This window comes from Crotalus tigris, unplaced genomic scaffold (genome assembly GCF_016545835.1).
Source record: "Crotalus tigris isolate CLP2741 ecotype Arizona unplaced genomic scaffold, ASM1654583v1 scf7180000020351.1464749751:1500972, whole genome shotgun sequence".
In the NCBI taxonomy this organism is placed as follows: domain Eukaryota; kingdom Metazoa; phylum Chordata; class Lepidosauria; order Squamata; family Viperidae; genus Crotalus; species Crotalus tigris.
The window spans coordinates 1365096-1384134 of NW_024097980.1; the positions used below are offsets into that span (position 1 = coordinate 1365096).

Sequence of the window (19039 nt, forward strand, 5' to 3'; positions counted from 1 at the left end):
ACTCAAGTTCAATGCTAAATTGGTGCTAGATAAGGGTCAACAGAATTCAAGAGGAGTTGGACTTACATGGTTTGTGGGAACATAACGACTCTAGGCTGGTGACTCGTTTAACTCCCCATCCCAAGTTCAATATTAAATTGGTGCTAGATAAGGGCCAACAGAATTCAAGAGGAGTTGAGTTAGACTGTTTATAGAACGTAACAATTCTAGGCTGAGGACTCATTCAACTCCGCCCTCTCCCGAACTCTGCCTCCTACAGCATATATTCCATGCAAAAAAAAAAAATCAACATTACCTTATATTGATGGCTGGAGCAATATTTGTCATGCAAGAAGTCATAATTTCCGTGGTTAGACTTTCGGCAAAGCTGATTCCATCCTGACTGATTCCGCTATCTCCTGTCAAACTGGTGTTGCTCAGCTGCCTCCGTGCTCGGTCCAAATTGACAGGGGCCAGGTTTTCAGCAAATATGACCTTCTCGTCCATATTGACGTGAATTTGGGGAATGTCCAAATGAAGCACGTGAGATTTAGGCAAGGTGATGTTTACACTCCCGTCTGAAGCGTATCGAACATTAGAAGGAAATTCATGTCCAGCTAGCTGCAGAGACAAACCTCCCGTGCAGGAGTGACGTTCTTTCAAAGTGCAGTGTTTGCAGGCAGCTATAGAAAATGGAGTCATTTTTTTGTCCCAGGTTAATCTCTCTCCATTTGTCCAGCCTTCGGGAGCTTGCCCAGTAGCTGATTCTAAACTCACTTCTAAAGTGTCGTCTACTATCTTCTTTGCGTATTGATCTAGGGCTTGCAAAACATTCTCTTGGTAGGTAGAGTCCCTCAAACTCTCAGTGCTGTGATACAATTTCTGCTTGCAATGTGAAGACGGCAGTCTTTCAGTCCACGTTGCTTTGAAATCTGTGACTTTATCATCTCGGGATGGTTGGTACAAACAAGAATCCGTCAAAGATTTGGGTAAACTCGTCATGGACGTGAATGTCCTTCTGGCATCCGACGTGATGCGACAAGCGAGAGATTCCGAAAAATCCAGCAACTTTGAACTTTCAGCTCCATGTAAGGGACACTTGCTCCTACAAGGCTGCTTTGCAAGATGAAGCATCATACCGTTCTTCTGATTCTTTAGATCTACATCCTGGTTTGCTGCCTCAAACAGTTCAAGCTTACCATTTAGCCTGGAGTTCTTTTCGGGAGCTACTTTTCTACTGTACTTCACTCGGAATTTCCTGGCAGCTTGCTGTATTCCAGACCTCACCGATTTGTAAGCGAGCCTGCTTGCAAAATTGTCCATGATGAGATCACCGTGTCCCCCTTCCTGTTTCAAAATCCGAATGATGTGATCAGTATATTCATCCGTCACACTTTCGCAGCTCGGATACTTGGAGTTAAGACCCAAAGCTTCCGAATTCAGGGGTACAGGAAGAACAGAACCGTCCAGTTCTCTACCACGTGACTTTTGTCTTTTGTCCTTCGACCAACATTCATGATAACTTCTTTTCAGATGAAAGCAATCGCCCTCGTAATTAACCTGACTGAGCCTCAGAAGTTTACACTGCCTTGAGCTGACCCTTTTCTTGGCTTCTCGGATGACTCTTCCAGCCATTTCACCAGCATAAATCCACAAAGAGTGTGTGTGTTTTTCTGGAAGGTTAATAAGCGTGGAATACCCCCATCTTTTGTCTTCAGTGCTCACTTGAAAGTATCCATTCTTCAGAGTAGCTTTATCTTGCAAACGTGAAGAGGCCTGTTCGGTTGCCATAGAGATGATACAAGTTGCCAGATGATCAGCATAATCTATTGTCGGTCCCAATGGTTGAATTTGCTCTATCAATGTGACAGATTGTTCTTCAACTTCCTTGTTTTCCACTTCTTCAGAAAGAGACCGCATTAATTTCAGCATAAACTCTTCCTTTTCTAAGTTTTCACATTCCGGAGAGTATATTCCATCTGTTTCTGGTACGTAAGGAGTCGAAGGCGGTGTAGCAGGTGCGAACTCCTTCGCTAATTCCCCTTTCAGCTTTTTTGTTAACGTCCTTAAACTCCACTCCGAGCTTGCCTGAGAAGGTACTAAAGGCGTAGATGGCGGTGTTTCTGTCACTGCGAGAAGATTTCTCTCTCCGACACTCAATTTATCTTCCAGCCGAAGTGCATCTTCACACTTAGGCACCACGGAACAGTTATTTATTTCTGAAAAAGACATTCCGCAACCAAACGCAGAACCTCCTGTGGCTTTAGACACGCTCTGTTTTTCAAGTAAAGTACTGATCGGTATCGCTGAACCGTCCTCCACATCTGGCACCTGCTCATTAGATTTGACAAATGACACGACAGGAGAGAGTGTACTTGGGGATGGTTTGCAAGACGCCTGTTTCTTTTTTTCCTGAACACCGTCTTTACACCCCAACAGCAAACACCGATTCGGAGAAGCGGTGGAGATATGAAACTTCGATATGTTGTTTAAAGGCATCTGCTGCTGACCCACGATAACCGGGATATTCTTTGTATTGTCTCCTTGTTTCCCTACGCTCTGCGATTCCTTCTTACGGCTTCTTGCATTGGTTCCCAGACCAACGCAGTAGGCTAATTTTTCGCCAGTAGCCGAACACGTCGATTTTGTCTCATCGACAGACTGTTTTATGATCCGTTTGGTCAAATAGTTAGCAAACATATTCTTGCAGGAGTCTTTCCCAATGCACTGCAAATAGGGAGCATTCTTCATTTGCAGCACGCCGGTGTACTGCTCTGCCGATTTAGAAAGCCTGGAAGAAGTGACAGCTTCGTAGGCTTCCGACACGATCATATCGACCATCGTTCCCGAAAAGTTATTGATGCTTGATATTTCAGCAAATTTGTTGGCCTCAGACTGGTTGGGTGGCTTGCATTCCTTCTCCGGTGTGAAACCAGTGGTCAGGTAGACATTTCTAAGTGAGGATACTTCACTTTGATTCTTTCTGGGGGCACAACACATTTCCGTGGGCCCTTTGTAGAAGGAGAGCGTGCTCCCGGATGCCGATTGATTCTTGACTTTGGCTTCCTTCCATAAAATCTGGTGCTGAGAAAGGATGCTTCCGGCTAAGGGCACCGGAATTGAACTTGCAATGCCAGATGTGTAGAACAAGGCTCTACTAATAGTGTGTTCCTTCCTGAATTCCCAAGCAGGGTTTAAGGCCACTGGTCCTTTCTCACAAAGTTCAGAAGATCCACTGGATGTCTGGGTTAACTCCACCACCCTTTCCGTGCTGACATATTGTACGTTGTCCACGGAAACGCTGATTGCAGCTTGCGGTGTAAAGCTCACATCAACCTGTGATAGCTCAATAAAAGCATCCTGGATGACGGATTCAGACAAGTCCTCGGCATAGGACCATACGACGGTATTGTCATACTGGAAGGAGCCTTGATGAGATGCCGTGGGCGTCGCTGGATGTGAAAACTGACAAACTTCCATTATCCCCTCAAATATCAGTTCCTCGGCAAGGTTTGCTGCAAATTTGGTAACGGTGTTCGTAAACATTTGTTGCTTTACGGAGTATAGTTCTTTCAAAGCTCCTGTGACGGCTTGGCTCACCAAAAACCCTGCTAAACCATTTAGGGCTTTCTTTTTCAGCAAAAGAGCCTGCTGCCTCCCAATCTCGTAGAAGGCCATCTGGAAGACCGAAGAAGTCAACTTAGCAGCCAACTGACACAATGCGTTGGTACATGAAGAAACGCCCTTCTGAAGATCTTTAAACGCACTTCCAAAACTTGTTTCCACCAGCTCCGAAGCAAATTTCTGGATGTGGTCTTTAATCACTCCAGACTTGTGTTTGGATTTATCTTTCTTATGCAGTCCTTTTCTAGATATTTCTCTTTGGGTTTTGGCCGTCCGGTCTTTCTCTTCTTCCGGGACAATCCTACCCTGGCTGATCATCTCCTGTGTGCATCTACACAAGGAAGGTGGTCTAGCATTACACACAGAACCCAGAATTTCAAAGGAAATATTATTTGCAAAATCCGAGTAGGTGTGATAGACAATGTTGTGGTTTTGGCTAAAGGAATCCCGATTGAGTCGACAAAGGCACTCTGTGGGAAAGCAAGTGCCTAATGGACTGAAAGCAGAAGATCTGATTGGGCTAAACAAGGCCGTGTGATCATCGGCTGGATTTTTGATCAGGCGGGGAGAATCTGGAACATCCAGCAGATTGTTGTATTCCAGTTTGCGTGGAGTTGGCTTCCTTACATTGGCTGGGAGAACTGGACGATCACACTTGAACTTCTGTGGATTCATTGACGTTGTGGAGCAGGGCTTCTTACACGAAACAATGCTTTTCTGTGAGATATGACTTGTGGCGGTGGGATCTCGAGAACCTTTAGGACCGTCTTCCAAAGTTTGTTCACGTTCATCAAACTGGTCAAAACTATCAAAAAACTCGCTGACTTCAGAGTCGGAATCCTCTACCCCATCTTTCCCTACTGGGATTTTAGGAAGTTGAAGCTTTGCCTTCAAACTTTTTTGATACCCTTCTTCATCCAAGAATATGACAGGGCTGGGACTAGAGCAGTCTGACTCAGACGAGTCGGCAGGGGAGGAGGAGAACAAGGTTTTGTGCAAAAAATTAACACTGCGATCCGAAGAACCGTGGGACCTGAAAAAACTTCTCTGTATCCAAGGATCAGAAAGAGAAGCAGAGACCGGATTTCTTACGGAAGATGACAGTTCTTCAAGTTCTAAGATGTTCACCAAGGAGATGGATGACTTGACCGATGGCCTCCGATACAGAGAACTGATGAAGGACTTTTGATCATTAGATTTGAGATGATGGGCAAAGCTCGTCTTTGGAGAAGACTCTGGACTCTTCTCAGGCTCTATTCAAAAAAAAGGGGGGGGGAGAGAAGAAAGAAAATAAAGAGAAGGCATTTTTGTAAGCTATCTTAGAGAAGGTCTACCTAGGTGGCTATTAAGACCTGACACCCGTTTAATGGCACATGAATCAAAATCAGACAACTGGCAAAAATAGGAAACAATGGCAAAAAAAAATGGATTTATCGTAGGAAACTCCATGCGCCATGGTGGCACAGTGGTTAGAATGCAGTATTGCAGGCTAATTCGGGTGGCCGGTGGCTTCTGGCAGTTCGATCCTGACCGGTTCAAGGTTAACGCAGCCTTCCATCCTTCCAAGGTCAGTAAAATGAGGACCCAGATTGTTGGGGGCAATGTGCTGACTCTGTAAACCGCTTGTCACAGGTTCCGACTAAAGAAGCACTTCAAAGAACTTTCAGGCATGTTTCCCAAAGTCTTTATTTGCAGAGCTACAATTTATGCCGGTCACCATTGGACTAGTTGATGCCAGAATCTGAACTTCCGGTCGCTGGCATCAAGCTTTCCTTGCTCAACCCCTCCCTTCTCATGCAGTCACAGGTCACATTATCCAATTAGTGAGAAGGTCAAAAGTTTACTTCCTCTTTCTTTCCCAGGCTTTTTCCCCCCGCCCAGTCTAAGCTAAGTATTAACCCAATAAATGCCAAACAGTTTTGCATATTGTCAAGGCAAGAATATACAGTATTTGCAGCATTGACACCGCTTAGAGAGGGGCCATAAAGCACTGTGAAGCAATACATAAGTCTAAGTGCTATTGCTATTGCCCCTTCCTTCTTTCCTTCCTTCCTTCCTCCCTCCCTCCCTCCCTCTCTCCTTCCCTCCCTTCATTCCTTCCTTGATGGCACAGTGGTTAGAATGCCGCATTGCAGGCTGACTCTGCCCACTGCCAGGAGTTTGATCCTGACCGGCTCAAGATTGACTCATCTTCCATCCTTCCAAGGTCGGTAAAACAAAGACCCAGATTGTTGGGGGCAAAAGGGTGACTCTGTAAACTGCTTAGAGGGGGCTGTAAAGCACTGTGAAGAGGGATATAAGTCTAAGGGCTTATTGCCCTTCCTTCCTTCCTTCCTTCCTTCCTTCCTTCCTTCCTTCCTTCCTTCCTTCCTTCCTTCCTTCCTTCCTTCCTTCCTTCCTGTTAGAATGCAGTATTGCAGGCTGATTCTGCTCACTGCCAGGAGTTTGATCCTGACCAGCTCAAGGTTGACTCACCCTTCCATCCTTACGAGGTCGGTAAAACGAGGACCCAGATTGTTGGAGGACAATAGGTTGACTCTGTAAACTGCTTAGAGAGGGCTGTAAAGCACTGTGAAGAGGGATATAAGTCTAAGGCAGTGGTTCTCAACCTTTCTAATGCCGCGACCCCATAATACAGTTCCCCATGTTGTGGTGACCCCCAACCACTTATGCATCACTGGGTGCCAGGGGCGTGGCCAAAGAAAAGGGGGAAAAATGGCGGACAGCCTTGTTTGGCGACCCCCGTGAAATGGTCGTTCGACCCCAAATGGGGTCCCGACCCACAGGTTGAGAACCACTGGTCTAAGGGCTTATTGCTAAGCGCTAAGCAGAAAACCAACCTGAAATTAAGGAGAAATTTCCTGACAGTGAGAACCATCCACCAGTGGAACAGCTTGCCTCCAGAAGTTGTGGATGCTGCATTACTTGAGTTTTTTTAAAAAGAGACTGGACAGCCAGTTGTCTGAAATGGTGCTTAAGCAGGGGGTTGGGCTAGAAGACCTCCAAGGTCCCTTCCAGCTCTTCTATTATTATTATTATTATTATTATTATTATTATTATTATTATTATTATTATTATTATTATTATTATTATGGATCATCGCACAGTCAGCCAGATGTTCAGACTGGATTTGGCATTTTGTCTACCTATCGAGTCCTTACCCAGGACCTGGGATAGGCAGATGTGGATGTTTGATGGTATTACAGATATCGTCGCAGGATGGAAGCAGTTCCTAGTAAGACCGCCTTTTGCAATTGACTAATAGCGAATTTGTCAATGCCAATGGTGTTCAAGTGGTGCTCCAGTTGTTTTGGGATTGCACCCAAGGAGCCTATGACTATTGGTACTACCCTTGCTTGCTTTTGCCACAGTCTTTCTATTTCTATTTGTAGGTCTTTGTATTTTGTTATCTTCTCCAGTTCTTTCTCGTCTATTCTGCTGTCTCCAGGCACTGCCACATCCACTATCCAGACTTTTTTGTCTTTCTTATCGACAATTGTTAAGTCTGGGGTGTTGTTGTTGTTGTTGTTGTTGTTGTTGTTGTTGTTGTTGTTGTTATTATTATTATTATTATTATTATTATTATTATTATTATTATTATTATTATCTCCAAGGTCCCTTCCAACTCTACTGTTCTTCTGTTAAATTCTTCCAGATCACTTGAAAATATTTCTCATTATATTGAATAAAAAACGGTGCAGCCAGCCGTAAAGGCAACAGCATTTATGCTGCTAAGCTATTGGCACGCTCTGCAATTTTTATTTTTATTTTTTTTTAAAGTATGTTTTCAATACCTTTAGTGTATTGTTTCAAAAAGTATTTTCAATACCTTTAGTGTAGGTTTTGAAAAGTGGTCAATTCTTCTTCCTGAATTAATAAACGCTGATTGCTTAAATCCTGTAATGTCTGCAAGGTTGACATAGTGACATTAATTTGCCCCAAGATATGTCTCTCTAGAACACCTAATTTTGAATAACTCTCACTCTCTGAGATATTTAGAAAGACAATATCAGAGCTACGCTACCAAAAAAAGGAGCAGGTTTTATTTATTTCTCTGTTTGTCAGAACAAAAATAACATGGAAACAACAATGTATTTGATGTAATTACAAAGAGAATAATATCTGGTGAGCGCACATGGGCTGTTATGCTTGTCTACATGCTATAACTGTGAGCTTTGTGTGGGTATTAATTCACAATATATGGCTTTTTAATGTTGAAATAGGGCAAAAATGACAATTATGCTAGGAGCATTATTGCTAATTGTTTTGCTTTAAAAGCCCGAAGGATCAGTTATGTGCCACATTCTACATAGTTCTGTCTTTTTTTTTTTTTTGGTGCTGTATAAGTACAAAATGACTTATATCTAATTACACCGTTTGGAGGCAAGTAGAACGTTTCAAGTAAGGCGCGATTATTTTTATTGTAAAACATTATCATGCTTAGTAACTTCTGGCAGACACTTGTATACCGCAATTCTAGTCTACTACAACCAATTCTTTCTATTAGCACAGGGACGGACACAGCAACTCCGAAACACAAAAATATATTAGTAGCTCAGGGCTGAACTGTGGGGTCCTTGGTGTTCTCTGAGCTTGGTTATTTTCTTGCAGACATTTCTAAAAAACTAAGCCTGTTTATGCTAACATTATCACCTACCACCGATGATGTTACCTAGTTGAGTAATGCAATGTCTACAAGAAAACAACCAAGTTCAGAGAGCGCCAAGGACACCACACCAAAATAGATTGCACAGATCACTGCATGAAAGTCAGGAAATGAGATGGCGACAAAATCTGGCACAGATGCTTGTCATGAAAAAAAAAATATCTAGTCACCAGATCCACCTATGCGCTTTATTTTCTCAGTTTGCTTCTAGATTTGGGTCTAGAAGCATTTTAGGGGAAATAAAATAGCAGTAGACTTATATATTGCTTCATAGTGTTTTACAGCCCTCTCATGCCATTTACAGAGTCAGCCTCTTGCCCCCCAACCGTCTGGGTCTTCATTTTACCAACCTTGAAAGGATGGAAGGCTGAGACAACCTTGAGCTGGCCAGGATTGAACTGCTGACACTGAGCAGAGTTTGCCTGCAATGCTGCATTCTAACCACTGCACCACCACAGCAGATGGATGGATGGATGGATGGATGGATGGATAGATAGATAGATAGATGTAGACAGAGAGAGAGAGAGAGAGAGAGACGACAGACAGACAGATAGATAGAGATATAGACAGACAGACAGACAGATAAATAGATCGATCTCTCAGAAGGCTGAGACAACCTTGAGCTGGCCAGGATTGAACTGCTGACACTGAGCAGAGTTTGCCTGCAATGCTGCATTCTAACCACTACACCACCACGGCAGATAGATAGATATTGATGATAGATAAGATAGATGATAGATAGGTAGATATAGATGATAGCTAGCTAGCTAGCTAGCTAGATAGATAGACAGACAGACAGACAGACAGATAGATGATAGACAGCTAGGTAGCTAGCTAGTTAGCTAGATGGATGGATGGATGGATGGATGGATGGATGGATGGATGGATGGATGATAGACAGCTAGATAGCTAGGTAGCTAGGTAGCTAGCTAGATAGCTAGGTAGCTAGATAGCTAGATAGCTAGACAGACAGACGGATCTCTCAGAAGGCTAAGTCAACCTTGAGCTGGTCAGGATGGAACTCCTGACAATGAGCAGAGTTTTCCCTGCAATACTGCCTCCTAACCACTGCATCACCCATGGCTCTTATACAATATATAATGTACAGAAATATTTCTGCAAAGTAAACTTTAATTAGACCATGCCATCCTTAAACGTACATTGCATAAACCTGAAAACGCTGAAGAAGGCACAATACTCCAGGGGTGACTCACCAGTATGGACGGCCTTTGCCGGGTCCTCCTCATCCAAGTGCTCTAAAGCCGTCACAAAATCGTCTTCAATGGAGGACACGGATTGATTGGTGTCATCGTTCTCGGCGTGGGTGGAGTCCGGCGCCGGTTTCGGCAAGGCGTGCCTTTCCTCCGTGCATCTGATCGCAGCTGAGTACTTGCTCAGCAGAGCAACGACTGTCTCCGCTCTCAGCCGCGGAATCGAAGGAGACAACCTCATCACGCACAGCACTCGCGACGCGCAATTCCGCTGGAAAGGGGAAAAAAAACCCACAGGTTGTTTATCGGATAGTCCTCGACTTACGAACACAATGGAGCCCCGCATTTAAGCGAGACATCGGTGAAGTGAATTTTGCCCCATTTTATGACCTTTCTCCCCACAGCGGTTAGGGGAATCCCTGCAGTTGGTAAGTTGGTAACCTGGTTGTTGGGTGAATAATGGCTTCCCCCGTTGATTTTGCCGGTCAGGAAAAGGGGATCACGTGACTTTGGGCAACGGCAACGGTCCTAAGTATGAACCAATTGCCGAGCATCTGAATTTGGATCACACAATCATGCTAAACCTGCTACTTCTGACGTTTGCTGTAATTGGTGCAGAACTGCAGTCATGAAGGATATTTTTTAACCCTCCAAAATAAGGAAAAACTGAGTGGAAGATTTGATGATGATGATGATGATGATTCAGAATTCAAACAGACAAGCACCTGCCACATAACACCCCAGACTTAACAATTGTCGATAAGAAAGACAAAAAAGTCTGGATAGTGGACGTGGCAGTTCCTGGAGACAGCAGAATAGACGAGAAAGAACTGGAGAAGATAACAAAATACAAAGACCTACAAATAGAAATAGAAAGACTGTGGCAAAAGCAAGCAAGGGTAATACCAATAGTCATAGGCGCCTTGGGTGCAATCCCAAAACAACTGAAGCACCACTTGAACACCATCATCGGCACTGACAAATTTGCCATTAGTCAATTGCAAAAGGCGGCCTTACTAGGACCTGCTTCCATCCTGCGACGAGATCTGTAATACCATCAAACATCCACATCTGCCTATCCCAGGTCCTGGGTAAGGACTCGATAGGTAGACAAAATGCCAGATCTAGTCTGAACATCTGGCTGACTGTGCAATGATCAATAATAATAATAATAGAGTTGAAAGGGACTTTGGAGATCATCTAGTCTAACCCCTTGCTCAGGCAGGAAACCCTATATCATTCAGACAACTGGCTGTCCAGTCTCTTCTTAAAAATGTCCAGTGTTGGGAGCATTCACCGCTTCTGGAGGCAGGTTGTTCCACTGGTTAATTGTTCTCACTGTCAGCAAGTTTCTCCTTAGTTCCAGGTTGCTTCTCTCCTTGATGAGTTTCCATCCGTTGCTTCTTGTCCTGCCGTTTGTCTTGTCTTTTGTTTGGTATTGTTACGCTTCAAAATAAATGTCTTTTAAATACAGGTAGCAGTAGAATTTAGAGGGTGTGTATGTGTTAGTTTGCCAGTAAATGTTTCACCATCACCATCTTTGGGAGGTACAGCAATTCCACAAGGGATAAATAAAATCAAACATTTTTATTTTTTTAGTGACAGAAATTATGGACTCATTTGTAAGTCAAGGACTATCTGTATATCATAAATGGGCTGATTAATCTGATTAAATTAAATTAATCTGATTAAACTGATCAAAGAGAGAAGCAACCTGGAACTAAGGAGAAATTTCCTGACATTGAGAACAATTAACCAGTGGAACAACCTGCCTCCAGAAGCGGTGAATGCTCCAACACTGGAGGTTTTTAAGAAGAGACTGGACAGCCATTTGTCTGAAATGGGATAGGGTTTCCTGCCTGAGCAGGGGGTTGGACTAGATGACCTCCAAGGTCCCTTCCAGCTCCTATTCTGTTCTGTTCTACTCTACTCTTCATTCCATTCCATTCCATTCTATGCTACTCTATTCTACTTTATTCTTCATTCCATTCTATCCTATCTTATCCTATCCTACTCTACTCTACTCTATTCTATTCCGTTCATATTGCTATTCTATTCTATTCTATTCTATTCTATTCTATTCTATTCTATTCTATTCTATTCTATTCCCTATTCTATTCCCTATTCTATTCCCTATTCTATTATATTCCATATATTCTATTCTATTCTATTCTATTCTATTCTATTCTATTCTATTCTATTCTATTCTATTCCATTCCATTCCATTCCATTCCATTCCATTCCATATTCTACCTCCAAGGTCCCTCCCAACTACTACTACTACTACTACTCCTACTACTTACTATTATATTATTATTATTGGTTCAGATTCTTTTCATCCAGAGCACTGAGTCACCTTAACAGATCTTTGAAAAGCAGACAAACAACCTCATATGCGATTCTCTTACCTTTTGTCGGAAGTCGTGACTCGTCTCCGCCGGTTTGCACACATCCTTTAGCAGAAGAGCTTCCTGGTCGTGCAAACTGCACCACTGGGCTGATTTCAGAACATCTGGAAGGCCTACAGAGACGGTTGCCAATTCCTAAACCCAGCAGAGCACAACTGAGAACAATGCAACTTGAGGAGGGAAATTATCAGCAGATTCCGCCGGCGAGTTTTTCAACCAAACACAAGAAAACTTACAACAGTTGATTTAGTGACCGTTCAAAGTTACCACGGCACTGAAACAGAGGACGGATGACCGTTTTTCACACAACGGTTGCAGCACTCCCCGTGGTCACGTGATCAGTAAAGTGGTCACGTGACCAGAAGCAGTAAATGCTCCAACACTGGAAGTTTTTAAGAAGAGACTGGACAGCCATTTGTCCGAAATGGTGTAGGGTTTCCTGCCTGAGCAGGGGGTTGGACTAGATGACCTCCAAGGTCCCTTCCAACTTTACTACTATTATTATCAGAATTCAGAGGCTCGGCAACTGGCATGTACTTATGACAGTTTCAGCGTCCCGGCGTCACGTGATCCCCTTTTGCAGACCTTCTGACAGGCAGAGCCAATGGTTGAAGCCGGATTCGCTTAAGAAACCGCGTTACTGACTTAACAACTGCAGGGATTCATTTAACAACTGTGGCAGGAAAAGCCGTAAAACGGGGCCAAACTCCCTTGGCAAATGCCTCGCTTAGCAACGGAAATGTCAGTGGGAAATCCAGATCCACTTAACAACCGTGTTACGAACGTAACAACTGCAGGGATTCGCTAAACGGCTGTAGCAAGAAAGGACAGAAAAATGGGGCAAAAAGCTCATTTAAAACCTGTCTCACTTAGCGACAGAAATTCTGGGCTCCGTTGCGGTGGTTAAGTCGAGGACTACTTGTATTGCGACACCTGGCCTCTTTTGCTATTCAAGTACCTTCATGAGTCTCTTTTAATTTCTCTTAATAAGAAAAAGCGATGGTCAGGGCCCCGGTCCCCAAAAACAACCCACCCAGAAATATTGAATTGATGCAGTCTTCTTTCTGAAAGAACTCACCTTGGCTGCCACAGCTGAGTCATTAGCAAAACAGAGAAATGTGACCTGGAATAGAAATACACAAATAAAGAGAGGTCACGTACATTGTGGAAAGAAATACTGTATATACAGGTTTTAAGTGTATTTTAACTTTGATTTGGGGCTTTACTGCTTAGATTGATTCATTGTTATAGAAATGACTAATTTATACTAGGACATAAAAGTAAGGTTTGATGTTATCAATTTATTCTACTGCAACAGAGGGAGTCGTAAATCAACGCCTTTCCTTTTTTTAAATCTTCCTTTCCTTTCTTCTATCTCCCTTTCCTTTCCTTTTTTCTATCTTCCTTTCCTTTCCTTTTTTCTATCTTCCTTTCCTTTCTTCTATCTCCCTTTCCTTTCTTCTATCTCCCTTTCCTTTTTTCTATCTTCCTTTCCTTTCTTCTATCTCCCTTTCCTTTCCTTTTTTCTATCTTCCTTTCCTTTTTTCTATCTTCCTTTCCTTTCTTCTATCTCCCTTTCCTTTCCTTTTTTCTATCTTCCTTTCCTTTTTTCTATCTTTTTTCCTTTCTTCTATCTCCCTTTCCTTTCCTTTTTTCTATCTTCCTTTCCTTTCCTTTTTTCTATCTTTTTTCCTTTCTTCTATCTCCCTTTCCTTTCTTCTATCCCTTTCCTTTCCTTTCTTCTATCTCCCTTTCCTTTCCTTTTTTCCTTTCCTTTCCTTTTTTCTATCTTTTTTCCTTTCTTCTATCTCCCTTTCCTTTCTTCTATCTCCCTTTCCTTTCTTCTATCTCCCTTTCCTTTCCTTTTTTCTATCTTCCTTTTTCTTCTATCTCCCTTTCCTTTCTTCTATCTCCCTTTCCTTTCTTCTATCTCCCTTTCCTTTCCTTTCTTCTATCTCCCTTTCCTTTCTTCTATCTCCCTTTCCTTTCTTCTATCTCTTTCCTTTCCTTTCTTCTATCTCCCTTTCCTTTCTTCTATCTCCCTTTCCTTTCCTTTTTTTTCTATCCTTTCCCTTTCCTTTCTTCTATCTATCCCTTTCCTTTCCTTTCTTCTATCTCCCTTTCCTTTCTTCTATCTCCCTTTCCTTTCTTCTATCTCCCTTTCCTTTCCTTTTTTCTATCTTCCTTTCCCTTTCCTTTTTTCTTCTATCCTTTCCTTTTTTCTATTTCCTTTCCTTTTTTCTATCTTTTTTCCTTTCTTCTATCTCCCTTTCCTTTCCTTTTTTCTATCTTCCTTTCCTTTCCTTTTTTCTATCTTTTTTCCTTTCTTCTATCTCCCTTTCCTTTTTTCTATCTTCCTTTCCTTTCTTCTATCTCCCTTTCCTTTCCTTTTTTCTATCTTCCTTTCCTTTCCTTTCTTCTATCTCCCTTTCCTTTCCTTTCCTTTTTTCTATCTCTTTCTTCTTCTTTCCTTTCCTTTTTTCTATCTCTCTTTCCTTTTTTCTATCTTTCTTTCCTTTTTTCTATCTCCCTTTCCTTTCTTCTATCTCCCTTTCCTTTCCTTTTTTCTATCTTCCTTTCCTTTCCTTTCTTCTATCTCCCTTTCCTTTCCTTTTTTCTATCTCTTTCTTCTTCTTTCCTTTCCTTTTTTCTATCTCCCTTTCCTTTTTTCTATCTTTCTTTCCTTTTTTCTATCTCCCTTTCCTTTTTTCTATCTTTCTTTCCTTTCTTCTATCCCCCTTTCCTTTCCTTTTTTCTATCTTCCTTTCCTTCCCTTTCCCCCTCTCCTCCTCACTTTCCTTTCCCCTTTCCCTCCCCACCGTGCCCCGTTTGCTTTTGCATTTTGGCATTTTATTCCATCATCTAATAACAGGTCCTAAAAATAAATAAAAGTAATAGAAGATAGAAGATGGCGAACGTGACGGAGGGAGGGGTGTCTCTCTCTCTCTCTCCTCCTGGCTGAAGGACAGAGTGAAGGGCGTAATTAATATTGTTATCAATTGAAACACACACACACACACACACACACACACACACAAGGCTGCACAACGGCCTGACCTCGTTGACATTTTCATCTTCTTTGGGCGAGTCTTCTGCGGAGACGGCGCACAGCGGTTTTTGACTTTGCAAAAACGGCGTCATTGGAGAGAGGGAAGGTTCGCCCAAGTTCTGCTTTTGAGAGAGAGAGAGAGAGAAATAAATAAGGAGATTGGTAAATGCGATGGCTTTTTGCAACCTTTCTGACAAGCAAGGCCGATGGGGGAAGCCCATTCCACTTCACAAACACGTCACTCGCTGCACAGCTGCAGGATCCACAGACGCAAAGGTGGCAAAAAAAAAAAAAAGGCCGTGAAATGAGGCAAAACAGAAATTTGGGACTCTGCTGTGGTAAAATGCGATTTCCCCTTTTGTAATCCTCTGACAAGCAAACTTGATGGGGAAGCCAAGCTTTATTTAACAACCGTGTTACTCACTTAACAGCGGCAATGGGGCAAGAAAGGCCGTATAATGAGACAAACCTCGCTTAACAATGGTCTTTCTTAACAACCAAAATTTTGGGGTCAGTTGCGGTCCCAAGCTACACTTTATCTGTAGCTATTCCCTGCAGGGTTTTGGGTCCCCCCCCCTTTTTTTTTATTCAGGATTCCGTAGAAACTTTTATTTTATCCTGATGTCTTAAGTTTTTGATTTTCCTATTGTTCAAACTAAGTGTAAGAATTTGGGGAGGGGGGGGGGGTCATCTTTTTTGAAGGCTCCCCAAATGCTAGGAGACTTGCTGAGGAGAAGAATCTCAAGAGGGGTGTCCCACAGATTTGGTCTGAAGGGTTTATTGAGTTAAAATTTATTATAATTGCTCGTTCCAGCAAATGCTGGATGAGGGTATCAAAGGGGATTTGAGACAAGGACTTGTTTTCCTCTAGGAAAAGGAGATAAATTATTCCTATTCAGAAAAAGAGAAATTCAAGTGATGTTGAGGTTGTCTTAGGGCCAAATTGTTTTTCTAAAACTCTCCGGAGGAAATCACGTGAAATCAAGATCACGTGAAGTATTAATACCACTTTACAAGGCCTTGGCAAGGCCACATTTGGAATCCTGCATCCAGTTTTGGTCACCACGATGTAAAAAAGATGTTGAGACTTTGAAAAGAGTGCAGAGAAGAGCAACAAAGATGATTAGGGGACTGGAGGCTAAAACAAATAAGGAACAATTGCTAGAATTGGGTATGTCTAGTTTAACGAAGAGAAGGACGAGGGGGGACAGGATAGCAGTGTTCCAGTATCTCAGGGGCTGCACCAAAGAAGAGGGAGTCAAGCTCTTCTCCAAAGCCCCTGAAGGCAGGACAAGAAGCAACAGATGGAAACTAACCAAGGAGAGAAGCAACCTAGAACTAAGGAGAAACTTCCTGACAGTGAGAACAGTCAACCAGTGGAACATCCTGCCTCCAGAAGCAGTAAATGCTCCAACACTGCAAGTTTTTAAGAAGAGACTGGACAGCCATTTGTCTGAAATGGTATAGGATTACCTGCCTGAGCAGGGGGTTGGACTTGATGACCTCCAAGGTCCCTTCCAACTTTATTATTATTGTTGTTATTGTTGTTGCTGTTGTTTTTGTTGTTGTTATTATTATTATATATCTCATTGGTTCAGACTGGACTTGGTCAACTCGTTGACTCCATCTTTAAAAACTCTTTTTCAAGGCTGACCTACAGATTGTGGGACTTGCTGAACTTGTCACAGCAGCCTCCTTGCTAAATGGCCTGAAACATGCTTTCCTTAACCAAGTAAAAAAAAAAAAAAAAACTTTCTCGTAAACCATCAAAGAGAGAAGCTTGGCCAAATCAATATGATCAAGAACTGGGTTTTTTACCTTTTTCACTCCTCCTCTAGGATTCTTCTGACAGCTTTGGACCCTGACAGGACCGTCCATGTTTTAATTTTTATTTTCACCGACGAATTCAATAATCTCTAAAATGCAAAAACGGATTACGCTTTTTAATTAATCTACCGCTGGCTACACTGTGCAATATCAAGTTGATAAAAAGAGGAGGAGGAGGAGAGGGAGAAGCAGGAAAAAGAGGAGAAGCAGAAAAAGGAGAAGGAAAAAGAAGAGAAGCAGGAGAGGGAGAAGGAGGAGGAGGAGAGGGAGAAGCAGGAAAAGGAGAAGAAGAAATAGGAGGAGGAGGAGCAGGAGCGGGAGAGGGAGGAGGAGGAGGAGCAGAAGGAGGAGCAGGAGAGGGAGGAGGAGCAGAAGAGGAGGAGGAGGAGGAGGAGGAGGAGGAGGAGGAGGAGGAGAAGGAGGAAGAGGAGAGGGGGAGGAGGAGGAGGAGGAGGAGGAGGAGAGGGAGAAGGAGGAGGAGGAGGAGGAGGAGGAGGAGGAGAGGGAGAAGGAGGAGGAGGAGAGGGAGAAGCAGGAAAAGGAGAAGAAGAAATAGGAGGAGGAGGAGCAGGAGCGGGAGAGGGAGGAGGAGGAGGAGCAGAAGGAGGAGCAGGAGAGGGAGGAGGAGCAGAAGAGGAGGAGGAGGAGGAGGAGGAGGAGGAGGAGGAGGAGGAGAAGGAGGAAGAGGAGAGGGAGAAGCAGGAAAAGGAGAAGCAGAAAAAGAAGGAGCAGGAGGAGGAGAGGGAGAAGGAGGAGAAGGAGCAGAAGAGGAGGAGGAGGAGGAGGAGGAGGAGGAGGAGGAGGAGGAGGAGAGGGAGAAGCAGGAAAAGGAGAAGCAGAAAAAGAAGGAGCAGGAGGAGGAGGAGAAGGAGAAGGAGGAGAAGGAGCAGAAGAGGAGGAGGAGGAGGAGGAGGAGAGGGAGAAGCAGGAAAAGGAGAAGCAGAAAAAGAAGGAGGAAGAGGAGGAGAAGGAGGAGGAGAGCACAAAGAGGAGGAGGAGAAGGAGAACATAAAGTTAAGGATTGGGACCAAGAAGCACTCTGAAATGCCCTCCCCCTTGTGATTCTGGCTTTATTACGGACCTAAGAGTTGTAATTCAGCTCAAGACAACATCTCTTCAGTTGTCCCAGCCCCCCACCTCACCCCACCCCGTCCTCTCCATCACGCGCTCCTATGACCACCGATGGTGCCTACCCAAACGCAAGAGCCCCGCGGCCTTCAGCCCCCGAGGCTCTCTTCTTGAAGGTCCATGCTGGGAGACAGCCCCCAGGTCTCCTCTGCTTCGGATGGCGAGGGCCTTCACCCGTCTTCTTCTAGGTCGCCCCTGGTCTTCTACAGGCCGCCATCTTGAAAGAAGAAACAACTTCATGAGAGGGACAGAACCAGAAGCCCAAGAAAATGGGACTTTATCAGACCAAGCATTTTTTTTAATCAGGGGATACTTTCCATCTCTTTCATCTTCCATCAACGAGACCGTATTATACCTACTAGAAACTTGGCAGAGGGAGCTCTCCACTTACGAACCCCCCCCCCCAAATTTCGGTTGCCGCATCGCCAGGGTCGCACGATCCAAATTCCGACGCTGGGCAACGGACTCACATTTATGACGGTCGCAGTGTGTCCCGGGGGCGTCGCGCGATCCCCTTTCGCGACCTTCTGATAAACGACGTCAATGAGGAGCCGAGTCACTCACGTTAACAACTGCAGTGATTCATTTAACAACCGTGGCCAGAAAGGTTGTAAAACGGGGCAAAACTCACTTAACAAAGGTCTCGCTTAGCGACGAAATTGTGGGTTTCAATCCTGGCCGTAAGTCGGGGACCATTGTAATGTGTGCAGCAAAAAGTCCAGCGCCAGGTTAACAGTGAACGAATTTGCTAGGACACACCGAAAGAAATCCGTTGAATTATCTTAAATTATTCTTTTTTCCTTGTCATCTAATATACAACGCTTCCCGCCAATTCTAATGGCTTTCCATTCTCCTGAGTTGAATCACATACTTGACTTATGACCAAAATTTCCATGGCTAAACGAGACGTGGGTTAAGTGAATTTTGCCCCGTTTTATGACTTGTCACGGTTGTTAAGTCAATCCCTGCAGTTCTTAAGTCAGTAACCCAGTCGTTAAGTGAATCTGGCTTCTCCCCCCCCCCATTGACTTTGCTTGTCAGATGGTTGCAAAAGAGGAATCACGTGACCCCAGGACTCTGCAACTGTCATAAGTACACGCCAGTTGCCAAGCCTCTGAATTTTGATCACGTGACCTCAGGGATGCTA

General features: G+C 43.7%; 1 protein-coding gene across 8 annotated transcripts in view; it reads right to left on the bottom strand.

Moving 5' to 3' along the window:
• Window positions 1–19039, bottom strand: part of AKAP11 (A-kinase anchoring protein 11) — a 50207-nt gene that overhangs the window by 16545 nt on the left and 14623 nt on the right. For 6 of the 8 annotated variants that reach the window (XM_039366700.1, XM_039366695.1, XM_039366697.1 and 3 more), the window contains exons 2-8: window positions 17958–18109; window positions 16756–16853; window positions 14946–15059; window positions 12967–13011; window positions 11889–12023; window positions 9484–9751; window positions 296–4856 (exon numbers count right to left, since the gene is read on the bottom strand). In XM_039366700.1, coding sequence (XP_039222634.1) covers window positions 296–4856; window positions 9484–9751; window positions 11889–12023; window positions 12967–13011; window positions 14946–15059; window positions 16756–16815 — 5183 coding nt within the window. In that variant the 5' untranslated portion in view covers window positions 16816–16853; window positions 17958–18109. The remainder of the gene's footprint in view (window positions 1–295; window positions 4857–9483; window positions 9752–11888; window positions 12024–12966; window positions 13012–14945; window positions 15060–16755; window positions 16854–17957; window positions 18110–19039) is intronic. The other 2 variants (XM_039366698.1, XM_039366703.1) reach the window with 2 other exon arrangements.